Consider the following 25,110-nt stretch of genomic DNA (forward strand, 5'->3'; position numbering starts at 1 on the left):
GAAACCCCAGAGGCTAATGCAGTCCAATTATTTAATTTTCTGGAAATGAAAATAGAGGCTGAAAATAGAGACTGACAGAGTTTCAGTGAGTAGAACCAACCAGTGAATATCCTTTGCTATAAAGTAAAAGAAACAACTACTCATTGTGAATATGATCAAAGCTTAGTGGCGAATACAGTCATGTCTTTTCATTGCTAAAGATGAGCTTTGATCAGGCACAAACTCCATAAGGACTGAGTTATCACAAATGAAACTGAGAGATGCCCGAATGATATTCATACTTACTCATTGCCCCAGTCCAGGCGCACGGTGATGTGCCGCTTAACCTCCCGCACCTGATCCTGAGTCAGGTGACCAGACAGGAGCTGCCTTCGAAGGTCAATAAGTTCATTCATCACATGGCGCAGCTTGTAGAAAAGATCTACTTTATGTTTCTGAAAGGGCATTTTTGGTGTTGGGTGAAATAAAAAAGGGATATGGAAAGGGAATGAAAAAAAAGAGAAACAGTTAAACTATGAAAAGTGCTCAATTCTCTGAACCTCTAAAAAATAAAAGGCAATGTAGAGAAAAGCTTATTTAAGAATCTTAAAACATCCTTAGTTCCTACTGTCTAAAAATCTCTATAAAGTGATATCTAACAACATAATTGACCTGGCTCATGTAAAATGCCATTTGTTTACTCTATCCTGGACTATTGATTTTCCAGTAAGTTACTAAACTCAGTAACAACAAAAAGAAACACAGAAGCCTAGAGAGGTTTTCACTGACAGAAGCTACTTTGTGTGTTACAACGAAGATTTCAACCATCCAGCAACATCTCTGGTTTCTCCAGAAGGATACTCAAGTTGCCGGAGGGAGGAAGAGAATCACTTGCCCTATTTTGAAGGAACTGCTTCAACATAAAGTTACAGTCTCTGGAGTGAGATTCATTCCAGGTTTCCAGGCCTCATTTAGTTTTAATTAGCTTTTGAAAACAGTATGCATCCCCAGTGTCGCAGATTTCTACTCTTTTCAGTTCAATAAAAAGTCTCACCTTTATAAGAGTTAAGTGGAAACATCTTAGTGAACTTAATTATGGACATCACAGTGCCTTTAACCTTACAAGTAAAAACTGTAAATGCTATGACAGTACACAGATGCTTATCAAAAAGATTAATTTAAGAACACAGTTTAAAAACTCAAGTTCTATTTGCTCAGAAGTAAAATCTTGATTTTGGAATTTTTGATTCCTGTTTCTATTATAGAAAAGCACAATTTTATATGATAATTAAAATTCCTCAAATGTAACTAGTCCAAAAGAACGCTTTTAAGGACAGATCAATCTTTACCATAGTGTAAGTAAAGTCTCTATCTGGGATTTCCCCTGAAGAGACACTTGCCAAAATAAGGTGGATTCAAAATAAGCTGGCTATAAATAATTTATAATTAAAATTATAAAAAGTAAATTACATGTGGGAGGGGGGATCGGGATGGTGGAAGGGGGGATCGGGATGGGGAATACGTGTAAATCTATGGCTGATTCATATCAATGTATGACAAAACCCACTGAAATGTTGTGAAGTAATTAGCCTCCAACTAATAAAAAAAGAAAAAAATAAAATAAAATAAAATAAGGAGCAGTAAAAAAAAATTATAAAAAGTAAATTACAAATTAGTAGAATCAGCTAATGTTTTTAAGTAGCCCTGATCTTATGATTACAATGTTTGGAACAACATGCTACTCAGAACTCATCTAATGGAGCATTAGATTTATAACAGTCCATTTTAAAGAGAAATTATTTTTAACTATTAATAGAAGACCTTAGTAATCACCCACTCTAACTACATCAAGCTGTTCTTTCTTTACTCAATGAACATATGAAGAAAAGTTAAGCACCCTGATGGTACACAATGCTGGCAGATGGACAGGACCCAAATTTTCGCCCGCTCAAAAACAACACAGCCTAAGCAAACTGCATCTGCAAAACTGAGAGCTTGAAGCAACAGTGGCAATGTGCTGTTTTCTTCCAGCACACGCATTTCTTTTTGACAAATCAGGGCCACCTGTCTAAATCTAAAATAAATTAGGATTAATACTTTTCCATCAAGCCACATGCAACAACCCACTATACAGACATACAAGCATTTATTCATTCACTCAGTTAACAAACACTTACGGGGCGCCTGCTGAGTGCTATCACTGTTGTGATCCTAAGCCCCTACTCTCATGGTGCTTTCATCCTAGAGGGCAGACACAGACCACATAGGCAAATACATAATGGTGGTGAGGTATACATAATATCTCATTTACAAATACATAATTCTAAGAAGAAAAATTAAAGCAGAACAGGAACAATGGGTGACCAAGGGTGGGTTGGCTGGGGAACAGGAGAAGGTACTGCTTCAGGTGGAATAGTTAGGGAAAGGCTTCTCTGAGAGCTAAACTTTAAGTAGAAACCTGAATGAAATATGGTGACAGCACTTAGGAAAACTGGAAAAAAACATTTTACAGACATGAGAAACAGCAAGAGCAAATGCCTCAATGTGGAAGGAGACTTGGCATATTCACAGAGAATAAACAGATCAGTGCACCTGAAGCAAAGTGAACATGGGGGAAAGGGGTGATCATGCAGTGAGAGGCAACATGGGACCAGATTAGGCTGGGTCTTTGTTAATTATGTTAAGGGCTTTGGCTTTTATTCCTAGCAATACTGGAAGCCTCTGGAGATCTGGAGCAGAAAAGTAATGCAATATGACATAAGTCCTGAAAGCATTACTCTGAGTGCTCTGTGCAAAGAGACAGTGGGGGTTCCAGATAGGAAACTATTTATTGCAACAATCTACAACATGATGGCTGACAGGACAAAGGTAAGAATGGTAAAGGAAACATTTCAGAGTTTGGAACTTTGATGTGTTTTGCAGTTAGGGCTGCCAATATCTGCTGATAGATTGGATGTGAGATATGGAGTCAAGGATCATTCTTTTTGCCTAGACCGAGAAGCAGGCCTGGAAGAGGCAAACAAGGTTCAATTTGGACATGCTAAGTTTGACACTGAGTTTCAACACTTAGAGGTCAGAAAAGTGAGGAGAATCTAGCAAAGGAAACTAAGAAGCAAGCAGTGAGGTGAGAGGAAAAGCAAGAGAGTATAGAAAACAGGAGTTTAAAGACTTCCTTAAATGCACTGAGAGGTTACATAAAATACAGACTGAGAACTGGCCACTGTTCTTGGCACTGTGGTGGCCACAACTGGCCACTGATGGAATGGCTAGAGTGATCTCAAGATTAATGGGAAAGGAGGGAATAGAGACAGAGCACAGACAACACTTCTGTAGAACTCTCACTAACTGGAAGCAGAGAAATGGGGTAGCAAAACAGGGTTGTGCTATTAGGAAAGAGTTATTTGCTCAGTCGTGTCCAACTCTTTGCAACCCCGTGGACTGTAACCCACCAGGCTCCTCTGTCCATGGAATTTTCCAGGCAAGAATATTGGAGTGGGTTGCCATTTCCTCCTTCAGGGGATCTTCCCAACCCAAAGATCGAACCCAGGTCTCTCGCACTGCAGGCAAACTCTTTACCATCTGAGCCACCAGGCAGGATTTTTAAAAACAAAACACAATTTTAGGCTATTTGTATGCTGAAGGGAATAATCTGGTAGAGGAGAAAATTTGATGATGCAGGTGTTAAATCCTTGAGTTGTCAAGAAGAGATGGGTCCCAGGTTAAAAGGTGAGATTTTGCTTAAGCAGGATATTCCATTGTCACAGAAAAGAAAGGCACCAGTAGTCAGGAGATTTGGTGACAGAACTAAACTTTCCCTTTGGATGTTTTATTCTCAAGGAAATAAAAAGCAAGGTCACCAGCTGAGAGTGAGTAGAGTGGGAGGGGGTGTTAGAGGTTTGAGAACAGAAGAAAAGATATTAAAAAAAAAGTTTCATAGGGAGTGGTAACAAATTGTCAGGGGAAAGATAGTTCAACTGTTAGATGGTTTTGACTTTGTAGCCACTAATTAAAAGTGCAGTTTTGTGTTTATTTTAAATCACATATAATCAAGTATATTGATACTGAAATATCACATATATACATATGTATATACATGTGTATGCATATATACATGCACACACATAATATATACTCACATACACATACATACAATAACTATATAACAAACATGCACACACACATGCATATAATATCAATGCAAGAATATACTAATACATTCTTTTAAGGCATTACATGGTTATTTATTTTTTTAAATCAAGAGTTTCTAACAGATTGTATTTTCCAAAGATGACAACAGTATCTCCCATCCCAAGCACTCTTCTGCAAAAATATGAATCTGACACTCCCCTAGAATAAACTGGAGCCCATTTCTTTCTTTCCTTTTCCTTTTTTGGCTGTGCCTTGCAGCTAGGAGGATCTTCATTCCCTGGTCAGGGACTGAACCTGAGCCACTGACTGAAAGCATGGAGTCCTAACCATTGCACCGCCAGAGAAGCCCCTGGAACCTCTTTCTTTACAGCCTTAAATCTGGGCAGGCCCTAAGACTGCTCTGACCAATCCAGTGGTGAGCTGGGACAGCAGTGAGTAAGCTAGTTCTAGACACAGCCCTTAACTAGTCTGGCAGCTTATGTTTCCTGTCTCTTGGAATACATGTTCTTGGGAGGTTGCCTCTCAGGATCCAGTTGCCATGCCGTGAAATGCCCAAGCTATGTGAAGAGGCCACAACGAGACACTCCACTAAGCCATCTCAGCTGTGGGGGTGAGCCATGTCAGATGCCACGCCTAGCCGAGTTACACCTTCAGAAGAGTACAGTTTCCACCAACATGTGACTGCAACAGAATGATAAACCCTACATGAAATTGCCCAGCTGATCTCACTATATCCAGAGAAGAATGAAATATAGTAAATCACTGTTTTAACCACTAAGCTTTGGAGTAGTTTGTTATGTAGATAAACCAGCACAATTGTACAGTATTTTTTTCCCATAGAAAAATCAGTTACTGTTTCTAATTATATAAAGCTGGGAATACTAATCTGCAATAAGAAAGAAACAGATCATACAATCAGAAAGCAGCCCTATTATTATAATCAATGTGGTGCTAACTTCTTTTTCCAGGCCAACCTAATGGCCTCTTTGACCAGAGGTCCTAGCACTAGAGGCTCCACCAGCATTGCTCAGACACCAAACAGTACCTAGCAGAAGAGAACACACACATTCAACGTGAATAATCTGGGAGACTGACTCCAGAGCACATAATCTGCGAGCACTTGATGCCACAGGACAGCTAAACATCCCACTCAGGCTGAGAAATTCTTTTCTACTGAGAAACCTGCTCCTCAGTAGACCAAACAAACAGTATATAAGGGATATACCATAGATACTGTGAGTTTGGCTCCAGATCACCACAATAAAGTGAATATGAACATAAAGAGAGTCACACAGATTTTTTGGTTTCCCAAAGCACATAAAAGTTAGGTTTACACTAAACTGTAGTCTATTAAATGTGCAATAGCAAAAATGTCTAAAGAAACAATGTATATATCTCAATTTAAAATATCTTATTGTTAAAAAATGATAACCATCATCTGAGCCTTTTGTGAGGAGGAGAAGGAGTATGATAACGAAGATTACTGATCACAGATCACCATAACAAATATTACAATGAAAAAGTTTGAAATATTAAAAGAATTACCAAAATGAGGCACAGAGACATGAAGTGAGCAAATGCTGTGGGGAAAATGGCACCAACAGACTTGCTCTGTACAAGGTTGCCACAGACTTCAATTTGCAAAAAGAAAAAAAAAAAAAAGAAAACCAAAACACTGTATCCGTGAAGCACAACAAAGCAAAGCACAATTAAACCAGGTATGCCTGTAATCAGACTGGCAATAAAATTTAGCTTTCCTGCACAATCATCCCTAGTTACTATCATTGCTAAAACAAAAGAAAAAAAAATTGTTTTAAGGAGAAGAAAAAGAAATCTTAGGAACATGCTTACCCTCTGCAAAAGCTCTAATATTAGTCAAGAACGGTCACATAATGTTTGGAAAGTACACTGAAGAGCCAGCAAAAACCATACATTTAGAATAATTTAACTACTTTGCAAGCACAAGCAGGTAGAATTTACCTTATCATTGTGAAAGAATTCTTGGAGCTCTGCAGAAATACTCCTGATTTTAAAATTATTTTTATTAAACTGCTAGTAACTCAGTGTTGAAAGAAAAATTGTGCTGCAATAATGTCTCTAAGTCAGTAAATGAGCAAAGCTGCAGAGTATCCATCATAAACCAAGCTAACCTTATTTTAAAACTATATATGCACAGATTAACATTCATTAATAGGACTATAAAAGTCTAACTTAAAAATTACATCAAAAGTACTGCTCTTGTCAAGAGAACAAAGGGGCTGCCATAAGTGCTAAAAACTATAGGTCAAAATCAATTTAATAGAAACTAAACACTGCACCTAAAGTTTAAGTGGTTAAGGGAAGATTCCCAGACCTCTCTCCATTTCATCTCTCACTTTCAAACATTCTTTTATTTATATATATGTAGGTGGCTTTATTTACTCCTTTTATTTCTGTCAAAATTTTGATGCATCATTCTTAAATATTAATGGAAAAAACAATATATTAATATAACAAAGAAAGCATTCCAGGAATAAAAGAACATTTCAAAGAAACAATAATCAACATTCTAGAAAGCATAATGATTACAGTATATCCTTGAAAAAAGAACAGGAGATAACAAAATAGGAGAAAAAGATCTAGAGTCCCAAAAGCTTGCAGCAGGTAGAAAGAGGATAGCTGCAATTTAAAACAAAATTCAGTAATAATGACAGACTAAAACTTTGAGGAATTCTGCCAGAGAGTAATACAAAGAACATAATACAATGGATAAATGAGAAAATATAAGAAAACTAGTGAATCATTCCAGGAAGTCCAATTCTAATAAAAGAATTTCTAGGAAGAAAAAATTATAAAAACAGACAGAAAGAAACTGCCAAAGAAGTAAAATAATAATTATTGTACAATATTGTATTGTACAGTACAATACTCCAGAACTGAAGTAAACTAGTTTCTAGAATGAGAGCTCACTGCATAGCTGGCATAATCAATGGAAAAAATACAACCGAGACATCTCACTGAAAACTGCAGACCACTGGGGACAAAGAGATGATCCTAAAATCTTTCATGGAAAACAATTTGTCAATAAAAGACTCAGAAACTAGAAAGACACAGGACTTCTCAGTAACCAGATTGGAAGCTAGAAAATAATAAAGTAATACTTTAAAACTTCTGCTCATTATTTGTAATCCAGAATTTTATATCAAGCCAAACCATCAATCAAAGTAAGGGTGGTCTAAGGACATTTCAAGTACGCAAAATCTCAAAAAATATTCTCCTACACACCTTTCTCAGGAAGTTATGGAAAAAGTAATTTATCAAATGAGGAAGTAAACCAGGAATCAAAGTGACATTGGTTTAATGCAGGAGACAAAGGAACATAGGAGAAGGGCAAAGAAATCCTCAGGCCAGATTAACACAGGAGGTTGGAGGGCTCCATACAGGTTGTCACTGGGGAAAAAAACTAAAAAAAACATCCTGAAGTATCTGAACATATTCAAAGGAGATCTTCATTTCTGCCAGAAGACTAGGAGGAAAACACATGAAATAAAACAAACAGCAACAATTATTAATATTTAAAAAAAAAACCAATTTACACAAGAAAGGAAATGTAACTTTAATTCTCTGTATGGCTCAAAGGTGAAAGTAGTTACACAGACATAGTAACAGCTACATACTGACTTAACCAAAAAAAAAAAAAGATATAACTATTTTGGAAGTGCTGGAGGATGGAAAGACTATATGTGTATGGAGAAAAACATTCAAAGATTAATTCTTATCTTCTATAATAAGAAATCATTAAATAACAGCTAAATAGAAAAATCAAAATATATGTTAAAGAATATTTAGAAATATGAAATAAAAGAAAAAACAGCTAAAAGAACTTAAAAACTTAAGTATGGAATGGCAATCAGGAATGAGAAGAGATAAGGCCAAACACTACTATTTTTCACTAAAGGCCTAGTTATTTTTAATACATTATTTAAAAATTCATATAAACATATTTGATTATCTTAAAAAATGAAATTAAATAACCCTTACCATAAACAGCCTCCCCTACCCCAAGTGTGTTTCTCTGGGTCACAAAGTTAAACAGAGCCTCAATTCAGCTTTCACTGCTGTTTGTTACTTTAAATATTAACAAATGAAAGCAGCCAAACCTGCCCAAGTGCAGTGATTCCCCGCCAGAATCAACACAAAAGCTAGATCATTTATACGTCTCATTCCCAGAGTGAGTGAAAAATGAAACACATTCCACAGCAGAAAAACACCCTGGAGAAAGCTTTGTCTCTTGACTACAGCATAGCATCTGTCCGTTCACGGCTTCCACATCTGGTGACAGTATATACAGGGCAGAAATGATAGCAGCTACCCTGCCAAACAAGCCCCTTCAGACTATGAGTCAACCAGCTTCAGCAAAGAATGGAAAAGGCAGAAGGCACACATTTACATCCAAGATATCCAGAGATGCTGCATGAACAGTACTTTCAGGCAAGGCCAAAATTCCAAAGGCATTAAGTGATTCTGCTGTGCCAAATTCTACTCCTGTCTGCTCCAGTCTTACCTGACTGACCTGTCTGAGTCTCTCTTACCTACTGAAACCAACAAAACAGATGGGAACTTCAAACAAAAAGACAAATTACTTCACCCCACCACTCTGTTCTTACAATTTATGTTTATCACCATTAACAACACTCAATCTGTGAAATTTACCCAGACCATTTCCTGCCTTCCTATGACTGACCCTTGCTCTGGGGTCTCATAATTCTTTGAAGTAAAGACAATACAGCATAGTGGATAAGTGCTCTAGAGTCAGAATTTAGACTTAAGTTTTCTGTCCTAACTCTGTGAACTGCTATGCCTTGGGCAAATTTACTAATCTCTCTGTGAGTGTGGTTGCCTCACCCAATAACAACAACAACAAAAAGAGCATCTATCTAGGATTATTATAGGAGTTAGCTGTGCCTGGAACCTAGTAAGTTCTCTTAATTACAGCTTTTACCATAATATATTCTTTGCCCTCCCTCCAATAGACATTGTTCTACAAACCTGGCTACCAAACATCACCAAGTCATCTACATGGGCTTCCAAACTATGATCACAGCACCCCTGCCAGTGTACTACATCCGGCCTTAACCCCTGGATCTTACTATATGCACATGCCTAATAACAATTCTTTTCCATCTTCTACTAGTAAACATGGTCTTGATTTGCACCCTGTTGTTCTTTCGTGTTTTACCTACCTATGTATGTTATCCCTTAAAAGGTATCCTCACTTTTTGCCAGCGGGAATTGGCTGCATGAGGCAGGGTGCTCAGACCTGGTGCTCCGTGACAGCCTACAGGGGCGGGAAGGGGTGGGAGGTGTGAGGGAGGTTCAAGAGGGAGGGGACACATGCATACCTACGGCAGGTTCATGCTGATGTAGCAGATGGCAGAAACCAACACAATATTGTAAAGCAGTTATCCTCCAATTAAAAATAAAAGTTAAAACATATCCTCACCAACATTCATGTTCTTTTTGATGACAGTCACTCTGAGAGCTGTGAGGTGTATCTCACTGTGGTTTTGATTTGCATTTCTCAAATAATTAGTGATGTTGAGCATCTTTTCATGTGCGTATATATCTTCTCTGCAAGAATGTCTGTTCAGGTCTTCTGATCGTTTTTTAATTGGGTTGCTTGCTTTTATGTTATTGTGTTATGTAAGCTGTTTATTTATTTTGCATAGTAACCACCACAACCAGTCAGAAAGGCTAATCATCAAAAAGTCTACAAATGATAAATGCTGAAGACAAAGTATGAAGAAGAGAGAACCCTAGTACACTGGTGGGAATGTAACAGTTCATACAGTGCAGTCACTATGGAAAATGGTGTACCTCAAAAAACTAAAAATAAAACTACCACATAACCAAGAAATTCCACTCCTGGATATATATTCAAAGAGAATTCAAGAAAGATACATGCATCCCAATGTTCACAGCAGCATAATTTTCAATACCCAGGATATGGAAGCAACCTAAGTGTCCACTAACAGATGAAGGTTGCCGTTTCTGACAACATGGATGGATATGGAGTGTATTATGCTTCATGATATAAGTTAGAGAAAAACAAACACGGTATGATATCACTTACATGTGGAATCAAAAAATAAACAAATGAATATATCAAAACAATAACAGAATCACAAATACAGAGGAGAAATGAATGATAAATACTATGTAGGGAGAAGTAGGAGGGGCAAGATAAGGGTAGGGAATTAAGGGGTACAAACTCCTATTTACCAAATAAGTAAGCTACAAGGATATATTGCACAACATGAGGAATATAGCCAATTATTCTTAAAGCATTTAAAAAATTTATTTATTTCTGAGTTCATTTTTGGCTGGGTCTTCATTGCTGGGTCTTCATTGCTGAGCAGGCTTTTCTCTCGGTGTGGGGAGCAGTGGCTGCTGTCCAGTGTGGTACACGGGCTTCTCACTGCGGTGGCTTCTCTTGTTGTAGAGCATGGGCTCTAGGCACGAAGGCTCAGTAGTTGTGGTGTACCAGCTTAGTTGCTCCGAGGCATGAGGGATCTTCATGGATCGGGGATCAAACCCGAGTCTCTTGCGTTGGCAGTGGGTTTCTTTACTACCAAGCCACCAGGGAAGCCCTAGCCAATATTTTATAACAACTTTAAATGGAATACAATCTATAAAAATACTGAGCCACTGTGTTGTTCACTTGAAACTAATATAATAAATCAACTATACTTCATCAAAAAAGAAGATATAAAAAGTATAAGGAACTTCTATAAATCAACAAGAAAAATATCCCAAGTGAAAAAGATAAATGATATGAATAATAATTAACAAAAAGGGAAATCCTAAAAAGAAATACACTAAGCAATGGTCATCAATGCTGCTAGTTTAAACAAATCAGCAAAGGAAAATGAAATAAGATGCCACTTTTATATCTAACAGAATTATTAAAAAATCATTAAAGTACAGCCCAGTCAGCAATTTGGGAGAGTAATCTAATAAAATTAAACAGGTGTATACTCTGCAATGTAGCAACCCCACTCCCCGAGATATCCCAGAGAAACCCTCACACAGGTCCCTGAGAGAATTAATAGATGTTTATTTATCACAGTACTGTTTCTAACAGCAGGAAGTTGGAGGCAAAACTGGGAACAAAAGAAAGAGAATAAGGGGGAAAATAAGGGAAGAGAGGAGTCTTAACTGTACTGATGACTAGAGTGTGCCATGAACAAGGGAGTATAAATATCTCAACCCTCCCTTGAGCTCCAAAAGAAAATATAATAAACAGAACGACATGCCAAGTTGTCACTCTACAATGAAAAATAGTAAGAGGGCCTGATATTGGCACTGGCCTTACCAATACTTAAAGAATCAAAACATCAGAAGGCCACACACTTGCAGTGAACTCTAACAAGGCAAAATGGAGGTGTCATATGAATCATCAAAGGATATTGAGAGGACAGTCAGATGGTCTGACGAATCTCCACAATGTAATGAAACCAGATCTCTGCTGTATAAATGCTTCTTCTATAGACTAGGCTTTACGAAATGTCCACTGGCTCCATCTGAATAGGTGATTGATGCTGCACTATTTGGCTTTTACTCCTTTCTGGCTCAATTCCACTTTATTTCGTAGTTGACTCTTGAAAAATCAGTTCTTTCCTACCCAGATCCTGGAAGCTTGCCCACCCACTGGATAGACACACCAGCTAACCAGGAGGGATGTGCCCCTAGGAAGGAACGGGCAGGGCCAGCCTAACAACACTCCCTTTTCCCCCTCAAGGATCTGGATGTGCAGCACTAACATCTGACTCTGTGGTTCTCCTTTTTTCTACATTTCTATCATTTACAAATCACTCTTTTGGCTGACATACTTTTCTTTAAATTCATGCTGGTTCCTAAAAAGTCCAATAGGCTGCATTCCTTTTCTAAGGTAATTGCAACTATACTACAAACAATTATTTATTACCTTCTTTACTAACTCCCAAAGGGAAAATTCATTTCAAAACTTCCTGGGGATTATAACTTCATTTCTACCTTCTTTTACTGACTTTAATGTTGTAAAAAGGAAGAATAAATCTGACTCCATATTAGATGCCTGTGTTTAGTTCATGCTCGCTCTGTACCTTTTATAAAATAATGCTGCCTATGTCCTGAAATACATAGGATAGCCTATTCTTAGGGTGCTGGTCTTTAATAGTCTATTCACATACAGATAAAAAGTTGCAGAACAGAGAATCGAAGTTGTTGTGTTGGATGTTTACAGAAACATCTGACCTGACCTACGTGGACAGTCACAAAAACAAAGGATTCCAGCACCAACAAGTGTGCAACAAATAACCACACCCCTCCCTCAGCTTGCTCTAAATGCTTTGCTGAAACACTTCAGGGAGCTCATGGTTTTGGGAGGTGGGAGAGAGTCACTTATCTCCTACCAAGTTGTTGTTGTTTAGTTGCTAAGTTGTGTCCGACTCTTTGCAAGTGCATGGTCTTTGCAAGTGCATGGACTGTAGCCCACCAAGCTCCTCTGTTCTCCACTAACTCCCAGACTTTCCTCAAATTCATGTCCATTGAGCTGGTGATACTATGTAACCATCTCATCCTCTGCCAACCCCTTCTCCTGCCTTCTATCTTTCCCAGCATCAGGGTCTTCTCCAGTGAGTCAGTTCTCCACATCAGGTGGCCAGAGTATTGGAGCTTCAGCTTCAGCATCAGTCCTTCCAATGAATATTCAGGGTTGATTTCCTTCAGAATTGACTGGTTTGATCTCCCTGCTGTCCAAGGGACTCTCAAGAGTCTTCTCCAGCACCACAATTCGAAAGCAACAATTCTTCAATGCTCAACCTTCTTTATTGTCCAACTCTCACATCCATACATGACTACTGGAAAAACCATGGCTTTGGTTATATGGACCTTTGTCAGCAAAGTGATGTCTCTGGCCTTGTCTCCTACCAAGGCCCTGCAATAAATTTTTCTCTGCTCCAAACTCCAACATTTTGATTTGTTTGGCCTTACTGTGTGCTGGGCACTTTGGTAAAAAAAAAGCCAGATGTAGCATTTAAATTAGATCTGGCCTCTGAATTGCCTCTTATTGACACTTCCTAGAGTCAATGACTTGCCAGGTGCAATGAATTCCTTCCCAGTTTCAAATTTTTTCTCTTCATAATCTGTATATATCTTTTAGGGGATCCTTGACTCATCTCACATGACATCTTCATGGCATGTCACCTGTCATCTCATATGGCAGCTTTAATTCACAATTCAAGGGTCACAGGCAAATAATCAAAGAGTTTCCATTTAGCTGAAAGTATGAAATAATTGGGACTAGGAATTTATAAGGTGAAATGATATTAAATATCACCAAGTTGTCATTTTAATTATACTTCTATTAAGTAGGAAGCAATACAAGAGAAAATAATAAGGTTTGTATTATTATTGTCACTACTGGTCCTTATTTTAACAACAGAATCAATCTATATACATCTTACAGTAAAGAAACCATGTCATGTTTAAGTTGTTCATAAAAAGTAAGTTTAATTCATCAGCAATAACACTTTCAAATACAAAGGAGAAGAATAAACAAAAGTCTATTTTTGAATTATACCCAGTTAAAGCGATCTCAAGGTGCAAATCCAAGGCACTGCCATATGCAAAGAAATGGTACTGGAAATGCTCTTAATTCTATTTTAAAAAGAAAGAAAGGGGGAAAAAGCCTTTTCTTTCTGCATTAAGAGCTATTGTCAAAGACTAGGAGAACAGTGACTAATACCCAAACCTGTTATCACTACACTCTGTAATTAACAATGAATCAACATATACCCAACTTCTTAACTCCCTTCAGACTTGATAAGAGAAACAAAAGCTCAAGAGATCTATGCCAAATTACTCTTTCTTCCCACATTAAAAATAATACTACTTCTCTTTAGCAATCATACGATTATTTTTCACTTACCTAGACCAATTTCCTTCCTTACAAATATTCAGTCTTAGAGATGACTGACTTAGGTAATTGGTACAATACTGCTGTTTTGTGCAAGTTCATCAGTGGTTAAGGACAAGGAAGAATAATAAAAAGCCAGTGTCTTCTCACTATGGATAACAGTGTGGAAGTTCTTTAAAAAACTAAAAATAGAGTTACCATATGATCCAGTAATCACACTCCTGGGTATATATCTAGAAAAGATGAAAGCTCTAACTCAAAAAGATACATGCTACCCCAATGTTCATTGCAGCACTATTTACAATAGTTAGAACATGGAAGCAACCTAGATGTCCATCAACAGACAGACGGATAAAGAAGTTGTGGTATATACACACAATGGAATACTACCCGGCCAGAAAAAGGAATGCATGTGTACTCCAATGTTCATCACAGCACTGTTTATAATAGCCAGGACATGGAAGCAACCTAGATGTCCATCAGCAGACGAATGGATTAAGAAAGTTGTGGTACATATACACAATGGAATATTACTCAGCCATTAAAAAGAATACATCTGAATCAGTTCTAATGAGGTGTATGAAACTGGAGCCTATTATACAGAGTGAAGTAAGCCAGAAAGAAAAACACCAATACAGTATACTAACGGATATATATAGAATTTAGAAAGTTGGTAACAATAACCCTGTATGCGAGACAGCAAAAGAGACACAGATGTATAGAACAGTCTTTTGGACTCTACGGGAGAAGGTGAGGGTGGGATGATCTGAGAGAATAGCATTGAAACATGTATATTATCATATGTGAAACAGAACGCCAGTCCAGGTTCGATGAATGAGACAGGGTGCTCAGGGCTGGTGCACTGGGATGACCCTGGGGGATGGGACGAGGAGGGAGGTGGGAGGGGGGTTCAGGATGGGGAACACATGTAAACCCATGGCTGATTCATGTCAGTGTATGGTAAAAACCACCACAATACTGTAAATTAATTAGCCTCCAATTAAAAAAAAATTAATTTTTAAAAAAAATTTTAAAAAAGGAATGCATTTGAGTCAGTTCTAATGAGGTGGATGAACCTAGGACCTATTATACAGAGTGAAGTAAGTCAGAAAGAGAAAGACAAATATTGTATATTAACACATATACCTGGAATCTAGAAAGACAGTACTGATGAACCTATCTGCAACGCAGCAATGAAGATGCAGACATAGAGAACACACTTGTGGACACAGAGGGGGAAGAAGAGGGTGGGAAAAAATGAGAGAGTAGCAATGGAACATATGCATTACCATGTGTAAAATTAGATGGCCAATGCAAAGACACCCCAGTTGCAAACTGCAGACTTCTTGCTGGGTCTTTACATAGAGGAAGGGGCTAGCACATTCTCTGGAGTGTCTTAATACCCCAGAAGAGCACTAATTCCATTTATGAGGCTTCTACCCTCATGACCTAAGAACTTCTCAAAGGCATTGCCTCCTAATACCATCACATCAAGTATTAGGTTTTGTTCAATCTGTGAATTTTAGGAGGACATAAACATTCAGACCATAGCAGATAATGATTCAGCTTAACACATATAACAGATTCATCTGGTGCTGCTAAAATAAGCTGAAACAGTTGGGGGAATGATTCCTAACCCGCAAATTGTCTTTAAGAAGGAAAACTAAATTCCTTTACCAACATGTTTATAAGGCCATGGGACTTCTGTCAGTTTTTGCTCTCCACTGAATTCTAAGGTTTAATACAGATCAAGTACAAAATAAATATCTGATAAAATGAATAAAAGAATGAGACACAGCAGAAAAAACTTTATTAACAACCTATAGATAGGATTGTTGTCATTGTTCAGTCGCTCAGTCATGTCTGACTCTTTGCGACCCCATGGTCTGCAGCACTCCAGGCTTCCCTGTCCTTCACTATCTCCCAGTTTGCTCAAACTCATGTCCATTGATTTAGTGATGGATAGACATGATGCCACCTAAAAAATCTTCTTCTAGGTTCTGAGAGCTATTTTAATAAAATTAATCATAAAATGTACTAGACTGCAAAGTTCACAAAGGCAGGTATTATATCCACTTCATTTACTGCTGCAGCTCTAGAACCTGTAACAAGGTATGACAACTAATAGGTGATTAGTCTTTCTGGAATGGATGAATGAATGAAAAGCTCACAAAGACTTCACATAGGAAGAAAACTATAGAGAAAAAGAGAAAGGAAATGACTATCACAAAAGTCCAAACAGTGACTTGCAAACAGGAATTCAACAACTTTTAATAAGAGATTAACGTCTAAATAAACTGACGAACCTATAAACAGGACCAATGCATGGATGGCATTATGACACTGCCCAATTTCTCTAGGTCAGAACACTTTTTCCAATTAGCTCCTACTTTCTTGCAATCTTTTTATATTTCAAATGTACTTCCTCTTCCTGAGCATCCTTCCTGAAGTGATCCTCGGAAATGGAGAAATTGGTTGATCTCTCTTAACATTCAAGACCCATAGTACTCACAATCTTTACTACTCATTCAGCAGCAGCAGCAGGGAGTAGCAATTGTCTTTACTGCCCTTTATCACTTAATTTATGTATATTCCTTCTCCAAAGTCTAAAAGCACTTGGAAGTCTGGGGCCATATTTTATACTTAAGTGCATTCTCCACACTCCATCCTATTCCTTTCCCTCAACTGCAAAATGCAGACCTTGGAGGAATAGGAGTGCAACAAATGATGGCTGATGACAAATTTTCTGCTGCAGACCTGATGGTTTCTTTCCTGCTGTTGCTTCACAGTCATAGATGGCTTAGCCATCCTATTTGCTTCATGGAGTCCTAAAAATATGCCTTCACATCTTCTAACTGCAGACCTCATGCTTTAGCTCTCTGGTAGTTTCTTTGGTAACCTGACCTCCACCCCTTCAGCTATGTGAATGATGCACAGCACCTCAGCGCACCACAGACACTGCAGTGCCTCATTGCTAAAGACTGTGCCTCCTCATTAAATATTAAATAAGCTTTGTAGGTGGCACTGATTAAATTGCTAAAAAAAATTCATATCTCAATTTGTTTAAAAAGACAAAAACTAACAGCAGTCACTCCTCTGCCAGACAATTACTGCTAAATTTCTTTATTACAAATGTCAGAGTTATTTAAATCAGCTGACTTTTCTAAATGAATTTAATCACCTGAAGAAACATATTTCTCCTACTGAGAATATTTTTTTAAAGTGACAGCCACAGTTATGCACATCAATACAAAACACTATATAAAAAATAAAACTGATGAGAATACAAACTCTTTTTGCTGTTTCAGGAATACAGACTTACTTACCTCTTATAGAATGTTTGATCTTTCATAACACATCTAATACCATGATTCAATTTAAGAAAATCAAGCTTTATATGTTTAATAAAATGTCAAAAACTCTGTTGCATTCTCATCTGTATTCTTTATTTATGCTACAAAATAGTAATTATAATAGATAACACTGATCACTTAAAGTGCTCCTGGCATTGTGCCAAGTGCTCCTTACTTACATATTATGTAATTAAACCCTCATATAAGGTCACACAAGGCCTCAGACAAAGTCTCTGAACTCTGACACAAGGTCACACTTTCTCCTTGGGTAATCTTGGGCCCATCCATGGCTCTAAACATTGGTTGATGACTACACAACCTCATTCTCCAATTACATTCTCCCTTTGGAAAGCCAAAACCACATTCCCATTTGGGTGGGCAGATCTACTCCCGGATATCCAGAAATAAACTCATCTTCTATTTCTCCACTTTCTTCCTCATTTTCATACATATACAGACTTGCTCCTCAAAATCTGCCCCCATCTTATGTTTTATACCTTAGATAACACAACTACTACCCACTGGATTACTCAAGTAAGAGAAAGATTTGGAATCTTAGTCGCACAATAGCTATTTGAAATGGGCAAAGTCATCTCTCTATCTCAATGTTTCCTCTACTGAAAAACTGAGGATATAAATAATACCTATCCCATAAGATGACTGTGAGGAAAAACAGAGAATATGTTAAACTTTTGTAACAGTGTCCAATATACAGTAACTGCCTGATAAATTTACACGTGAAATAGTGTATTACAATTTTCTATGATTTCTCCTTTGCCTTTAACAACCACCTACGGTTAGTCACTGGATCTCACTAATTCTATTTCTAAAAGCTTCCTTGCATGCATCTCCTGCATTCTCTGCCTTTCTCCTGGCTCAAGCTCTCCCTGTTTCTCCTTTTCTCTGACTCCTCAGCTGTGCCACTTCATTCCACTCCACCATCAAGGGTGCAAAGCAGATATAATTATATCCTTCCATTGGTTAAAAAAAAGTTGTGGCTCCTCACAGCCTTAAACAATAAAAAGCAGCTTCATAACCTGGGACTAGTAGCCTTTTCTAGTCACGTATTATAGACTACTACCAAGACCCTGTGGCTGAGGCAGCACAAATCAAACCTTACAAGGTGTGGTCAACAAAAACAAGGATTTGGGTGATTTTTCTGAAAGTTATGGGAAGCCATTAAAAGATCTTAAGCACGGGAATGGCATGATCACATCAATCTTAAAAGGTCATTTCAGCTATAGTTTGAAGGACAGACTACAGAAGCCTAAAATGGAGGAGTAGTTTCTATTACAGTTGTATTGCAGAGAGATATGTGGATCAGGAGGAAGCAATGGAGGTGGGGAGAGTAAAGAAATATTTAATAATAAAGGGTAGAGAAGGTGATGAGTTCATATGGATTTGTCATTTGCATGAACAAGCTGGTAAGCACTGGGAAAAGATCAAGCTGGAAGAGCAAAGGAGGCCGGGAGAGTCTTATTTTGGAAGTGCTAGGTTTGAGATGCCTTGAAACGGTCCAAGGGAGATAAGTAGGAAGATTTCGATTTCCAGTTATTCAAGACCAAATTCTTTAAATCTTCTTGCTAAAAATATCTTAAAAGCACTACATAAACTATTTCAAAAACCCAGTTTCTTAAAAGCATCAGAGAGCCAACAATATGGTAAGGAATTATTAAGCCAAATTCTGAAAGGAAGAAAAAACCCAGAGAAAGAAACCAAACGACCTAAACTTCTTTTTCCCCTAAGAGCAAAGCTAATCTAGACAAAACCACCGTCTGACGGCCTCTTGGGGCTACAGGGACGGATATGAGAGCTCACTCAAGTGGAGAATCTAATCAGAGAAACTCCCACGTTAAACTAGTACTGCAAAGGGCTATACCTCAGATATAGGAAAACTACAAGTGAATCATATTACCCTACAGGTCTGAGGAGATGATCTAGTGCTAAAGAGATGGACTAGGTTGTAACCACCACTACAGTTCCTCTCTGTAAATTTGATGTTCAGTGTGCACCACTGATATAGTCTAGAAAACCTCAATTTTAGTTTTGTTGAAAATGATTCCATACTAGTACCCCTAGAGATAGCAGATGTAAATGCAAATTTTCTCTAGAGGAAGGCTCTTTTATCATAGGCCTTAAAATATCTCCACAAATGAAATTTCAAAATAATAAACAAGCATCTGAATTATAAGACAGATTATAAGACCTCTGCTTTATTATATTTAAAGGTGGTGAGTAGACAGTGGGATATATTGGTCTGAATGTCAGAGAGAAGTCAAGGCCAGAGATACAGTTCAATAAACACATAGTGAAGCTGTGGATCTGACCTAGGAAGAGTGAAGAGAAGAAAAGGAGTATGGGACTGAGCCTTGAGGGAACTCCAGTATTTAAACCCAATCCAGAATCACTCTGGATGGAGAACCAATCCCAAACTCCCCATCTCTTTGAGACCTGAACACTGTTTATTTTACTGGGTTCCTGTGTAATAAACTTCCATTATTTAAAGTAACAACTGAGAGAGTCCATTACTGACAGAAAATCTAAACAGAATGGCTAGCTTCTTTTTTTCCCTTCAGGATTATGCCATACAAAATCATCTACAATGGTATCTTCTGAGAGTCCATGCATTTTTCCACGTTCTTATGTCATGCTCCTTCTGCTTGGAAAACTACCCCTGTTTTCTCCACTAGTCAGAATTCTATTTACGAGAAAGCTCACAGTTCTGCTCCTTTTGGTATTCTTCTTTATCACCTCCAGACACAGTTAAGTGCCCCCTCCAACCTCTCTTTCCCTGACTCTTTTCACCACGTCTTTTTTAAACACCATGCATCCCATGGCACTGTTTACTAGCTGCTCGCTGGTCCATCTAGTAAGAGTGTGGGCTTCCCAAGGGCAAGGACTATGTATACTATAACTGCAAACAGTAGGTGCAACTAAAACGTATCGCAAGCTTACCAGTTGCAAATAGTTACACATGACACTAACATCAATTTCATTTGCAAAACTTGGTTTTAATTTTCTTTTTTTTGGTTTTAATTTTCATTCACACTTTTCTTTAAATCATCATTTTCCTTGTATCATCACTGAATAAAATATGATCACATGAACACAGGTTAAATTCCATGTTCATATCAAAGATGTGTATGGTTTTATTGCTTTCCAACTAAATATATCTCTGATTCTATTATTTGGTAGCTACACATAAATACAAAGAAAATCTCAACTTATAAATAAAAACGTCCAACAAAAAAAATCTATAGATAAACTGTCAGTAAACATCATTACTTTGATGGTCAAGAGTATGAAAACAATAGCATATCTCACATAAATATAAAATTCTAGTTAACAAAAACCTGTGAAAAAATTCATTGTTCTTTTCTAGGTTCTGAATATGAAAGTTACAAGGAAATGCAAAGGACTCAGAACCGCCAAAACAATTTTGGAAAAGAAAACAGTTAAAGGATTGACACTTCTCAATTGCAAAATTTACTGTAAAATTACAATAATCAAGACAATGTGGTATTGGCATAAAGATAGGAATATAGACAAGGGAACAGGATTAAGAATTCAAAAGTTTCCCTTGAATGAAGGAAATAATATTCTTTTTTTTGCTTCACTGGTAAATTTTAATGAATATTAAAGGAAAATTAATATAATTCCACATTAATACTTTCAGGAAAAAATAATACCAATTCTTCCAGAAAGAGGAATAAATACTTTTCCACTCATTCTATGAGACCCATTTCATCCTTATCCCAAAGCAGACATTACAGAAAGACAGTAATCCTCATGCGTATAAAACATTAACAAAATTCTTTTCAACAAATGATATTGTAACAACTGCATATCTGCAAACAAAAGATTAATTTAGACTTTTGTCATACACAAAATTAATTAAAAATGGATAATAGGTCTCAACATAAGGCTTAAAATTGTAACTCTAAGGAGAAAACAGACTGACCTTTGGTTAGGTAAAGACTTCTTAAGTATTGACACCAAAAACACAAGCCATTAAAAAAAAGGATAAATTGTACATCAAAATTAAAAGATAACCACAATGACCTAATATAAAATATATATATATATATATTTTAAAAACTCTACTTCAAAAGATATATTAAGAAAATGGGAGTGGGGAAGTGGAGACTGACTGCAAATGGATATGGTACAGAGAGAAGAGGAATCTAAAGGGAAAAAAAATTAGAGGCTATCAAGAGGCACATGAAAAGATGCTCAACATCACTAGTTACTAGAGAAATGCAAATCAAAACTACAATGAGGTATCACGTCACACCAGTCCGAATGTCCATCACTAAAAAATTCTACAAACAATTTGAGAGGATGTGGAGAAAAGGGAACCCTCCTACATTGTTGGTTGAAATGTAAGTAGGTACAAGCCACTATGGAAAATAGTATGGAAGTTCCTCAAAAGGCTAAAAATAGAGTTGCCATATGACCCAGCAATTCTACTCCTGGGCATATATCTGGGCAAAACTATAACTCAAAAACATTCATGCACCCCTATGTTCAGAGCAGCACTATTCACAATAGTCAAGACAAGAAAACAATGTAAATGTCTTTCACAGATAAATGAATAAAGAAGATGTGGTACATATATATAATGAAATACTACTGAGCCATAAAAAAGAACAAAATAATGCCATTGGCAGCAATATGGATGCAACTAGAGATTATCATACTAAGTGAAGTATGTCAGAAAGAAAGAGACACAATATGATACAATGTGATATTACTTAGACGTGGAATCTAAAATATGACACAAATAAACCTATCTATGAAGCTGAAACAAACTCACAGACATAGAGAACAGACCTGTGGTTGTCAAGGGGAGGTAGGGGGGATGGACTGGGAATTTGGGGTTAGCAGACACAAACTATTGCATATAGAATGGATGGACAACAAGGTCCTGGTGTATAGCACAGGAAACTATATTCAATGTCCTGGGATAAACCATAATGGGAAAGAATATTAAAAAGAACGTGTGTGTGTGTAACTTTACAGCAGAAATTAACACAATATTGTAAATCAATATACTTAAAAGTTTTAAAAATAAATAAAAATTAGAGGCCATAAAACTGAAACAAAAATAAAAAACACCATTAACCTGAAAATAATCTTTCAAACAGACTAAAGGAGAATAAAAGGAGGAAATTATGGAATGGATAATTTGACTTTAGGTAATTTAAGCAATTTAGAAACCCTTCCTTCTAAATGAACCAAGTCAATGAACAAATGAGAAACAGAATTACCCTAACATGTTGCTCAGTTTTATGTTTTAATATAAATACTTAAAATTTAATAAAGACACAGAGAATAATATAAACAATCTGTCAAATATCAGAAGGTTTCTGGATGAAAACCTGAAAGGATCCATGTGGTATATTCTGATATTCTGGCTAGTATTCAACATATAAGCATTCCTTAAAATACCTGAGAGCCATGGATTTAGTAAAAAGAAATGGTATTTGTCTAAAAAAAAATCATTCCCTGAAATACATTGTTCTACTTCAACAATGTATTCCTATGTAAATACTCAGAAAAAGGAAACAAACAAACAAAAAACTGGCACTCTTTTTATAAATAGTAATACCCAATGGAAAAGTGTCCCAGCATTTGGTTCTGGCAGATTAGCAGAGTAATTTTCAGAGTAAGGCAGTCATAAGGACATCCAAGATTTGCAAAACCAACTAGATAATTCTAGATTATGGAGGCTAACAGAGTAAGAGGAAACCTAATGTTCACTAAGTATCAGTTTTTAAAAGAAAGTTATTTCATATTAAATATCAACTTGAAACAAAATTAATTTCAATATCAATACCTAGCTACAAATGTCTCCTTTCTGTTTGTTTCTATATTCAAATAATAGCTATTTACTAATCCACGAACCTATGGACACCTTATCTTTGACAAAGGAGGCAAGGATATACAATGGAAAAAAGACAACCTCTTTAACAAGTGGTGCTGGGAAAACTGGTCAACCACTTGCAAAAGAATGAAACTAGAACACTTTCTAACACCATACACAAAAATAAACTCAAAATGGATTAAAGATCTAAATGTAAGACCAGAAAATATAAAACTCCTAGAGGAGAACATAGGCAAAACACTCTCCGACATAAATCACAGCAAGATCCTCTATGACCCACCTCCCAGAATATTGGAAATAAAAGCAAAACTAAACAAATGGGACCTAATTAAGCTTAAAAGCTTTTGCACTACAAAGGAAACTATAAGTAAGGTGAAAAGACAGCCCTCAGATTGGGAGAAAATAATAGCAAATGAAGAAACAGACAAAGGATTAATCTCAAAAATATACAAGCAACTCCTGCAGCTCAATTCCAGAAAAATAAATGACCCAATTCAAAAATGGGCCAGAGAACTAAACAGACATTTCTCCAAAGAAGACATACAGATGGCTAACAAACACATGAAAAGATGCTCAACATCACTCATTATTAGAGAAATGCAAATCAAAACCACAATGAGGTACCATTACACGCCAGTCAGGATGGCTGCTATCCAAAAGTCTACAAGCAATAAATGCTGGAGAGGGTGTGGAGAAAAGGGAACCCTCTTACACTGTTGGTGGGAATGCAAGCTAGTACAGCCACTATGGAGAACAGTGTGGAGATTTCTTAAAAAACTGAAAATAGAACTGCCATATGACCCAGCAATCCCACTTCTGGGCATACACACTGAGGAAACCAGATCTGAAAGAAACACATACACCCCAATGTTCATTGCAGCACTGTTTATAATAGCCAGGACATGGAAGCAACCTAGATGCCCATCAGCAGATGAATGGATAAGGAAGCTGTGGTACATATACACCATGGAATATTACTCAGCCGTTAAAAAGAATTCATTTGAACCAGTCCTAATGAGATGGATGAAACTGGAGCCCCTTATACAGAGTGAAGTAAGCCAGAAAGATAAAGAACATTACAGCATACTAACGCATATATATGGAATTTAGAAAGATGGTAACAATAACCCTATATGCAAAACAGAAAAAGAGACACAGAAATACAGAACAGACTATTGAACTCTGTGGGAGAATGTGAGGGTGGGATATTTCAAAAGAACAGCATGTATACTATCTATGGTGAAACAGATCCCCAGCCCAGGTGGGATGCATGAGACAAGTGCTCGGGCCTGGTGCACTGGGAAGACCCAGAGGAATCGGGTGGAGAGGGAGGTGGGAGGGGGAATCGGGATGGGGAATACGTGTAAATCTATGGCTGATTCATATCAATGTGTGACAAAACCCACTGAAATGTTGTGAAGTAATTAGCCTCCAACTAATAAAAAATTTAAAAAAAAAATAGCTATTTACTTGCAATATCATGTATCAAAATTTTATTCAAATATAAACATGTGAAACAAATGTATGAATATTAAAGAAAAAGGCTCAGTACAATATTACAATTTGTCTGTGTATTAATGCCATCCAGATGTTACAATGAAAAATTGATTAACATAAAATAACAACTTTTTCATTTAAAAATCTTTATAATTAATGGTTAACAAGTACTCAAATCTGTTCAATTTAATTGAGTCTAAATCTCTTAGAATGGAAAACCTGGAGTCAAAGCAAGACATGTAAATTCTAGTCCTGTTTTGTCTCCTCAGCTAGACAAACTATCTTCCTCGGCTTGGTTGTGATATTCT

At 37.0% G+C, this 25,110-nt stretch overlaps 1 protein-coding gene across 8 annotated transcripts in view; it reads right to left on the reverse strand.

Moving 5' to 3' along the window:
- The window catches only part of DOCK3 (dedicator of cytokinesis 3), a 267,277-nt gene that overhangs the window by 171,590 nt on the left and 70,577 nt on the right, over window positions 1-25,110 (reverse strand). For all 8 annotated transcript variants that reach the window (XR_006337624.1, XM_043886679.1, XM_043886678.1 and 5 more), the window contains exon 6: window positions 286-434. Coding sequence is in view for 7 of the 8 variants with exons in the window: in XM_043886679.1 (XP_043742614.1) it covers window positions 286-434 (149 nt within the window). In the remaining variant the exon portion in view is untranslated. The remainder of the gene's footprint in view (window positions 1-285; window positions 435-25,110) is intronic.

Source organism: Cervus elaphus, chromosome 24, assembly GCF_910594005.1.
Source record: "Cervus elaphus chromosome 24, mCerEla1.1, whole genome shotgun sequence".
Classification (NCBI taxonomy): domain Eukaryota; kingdom Metazoa; phylum Chordata; class Mammalia; order Artiodactyla; family Cervidae; genus Cervus; species Cervus elaphus.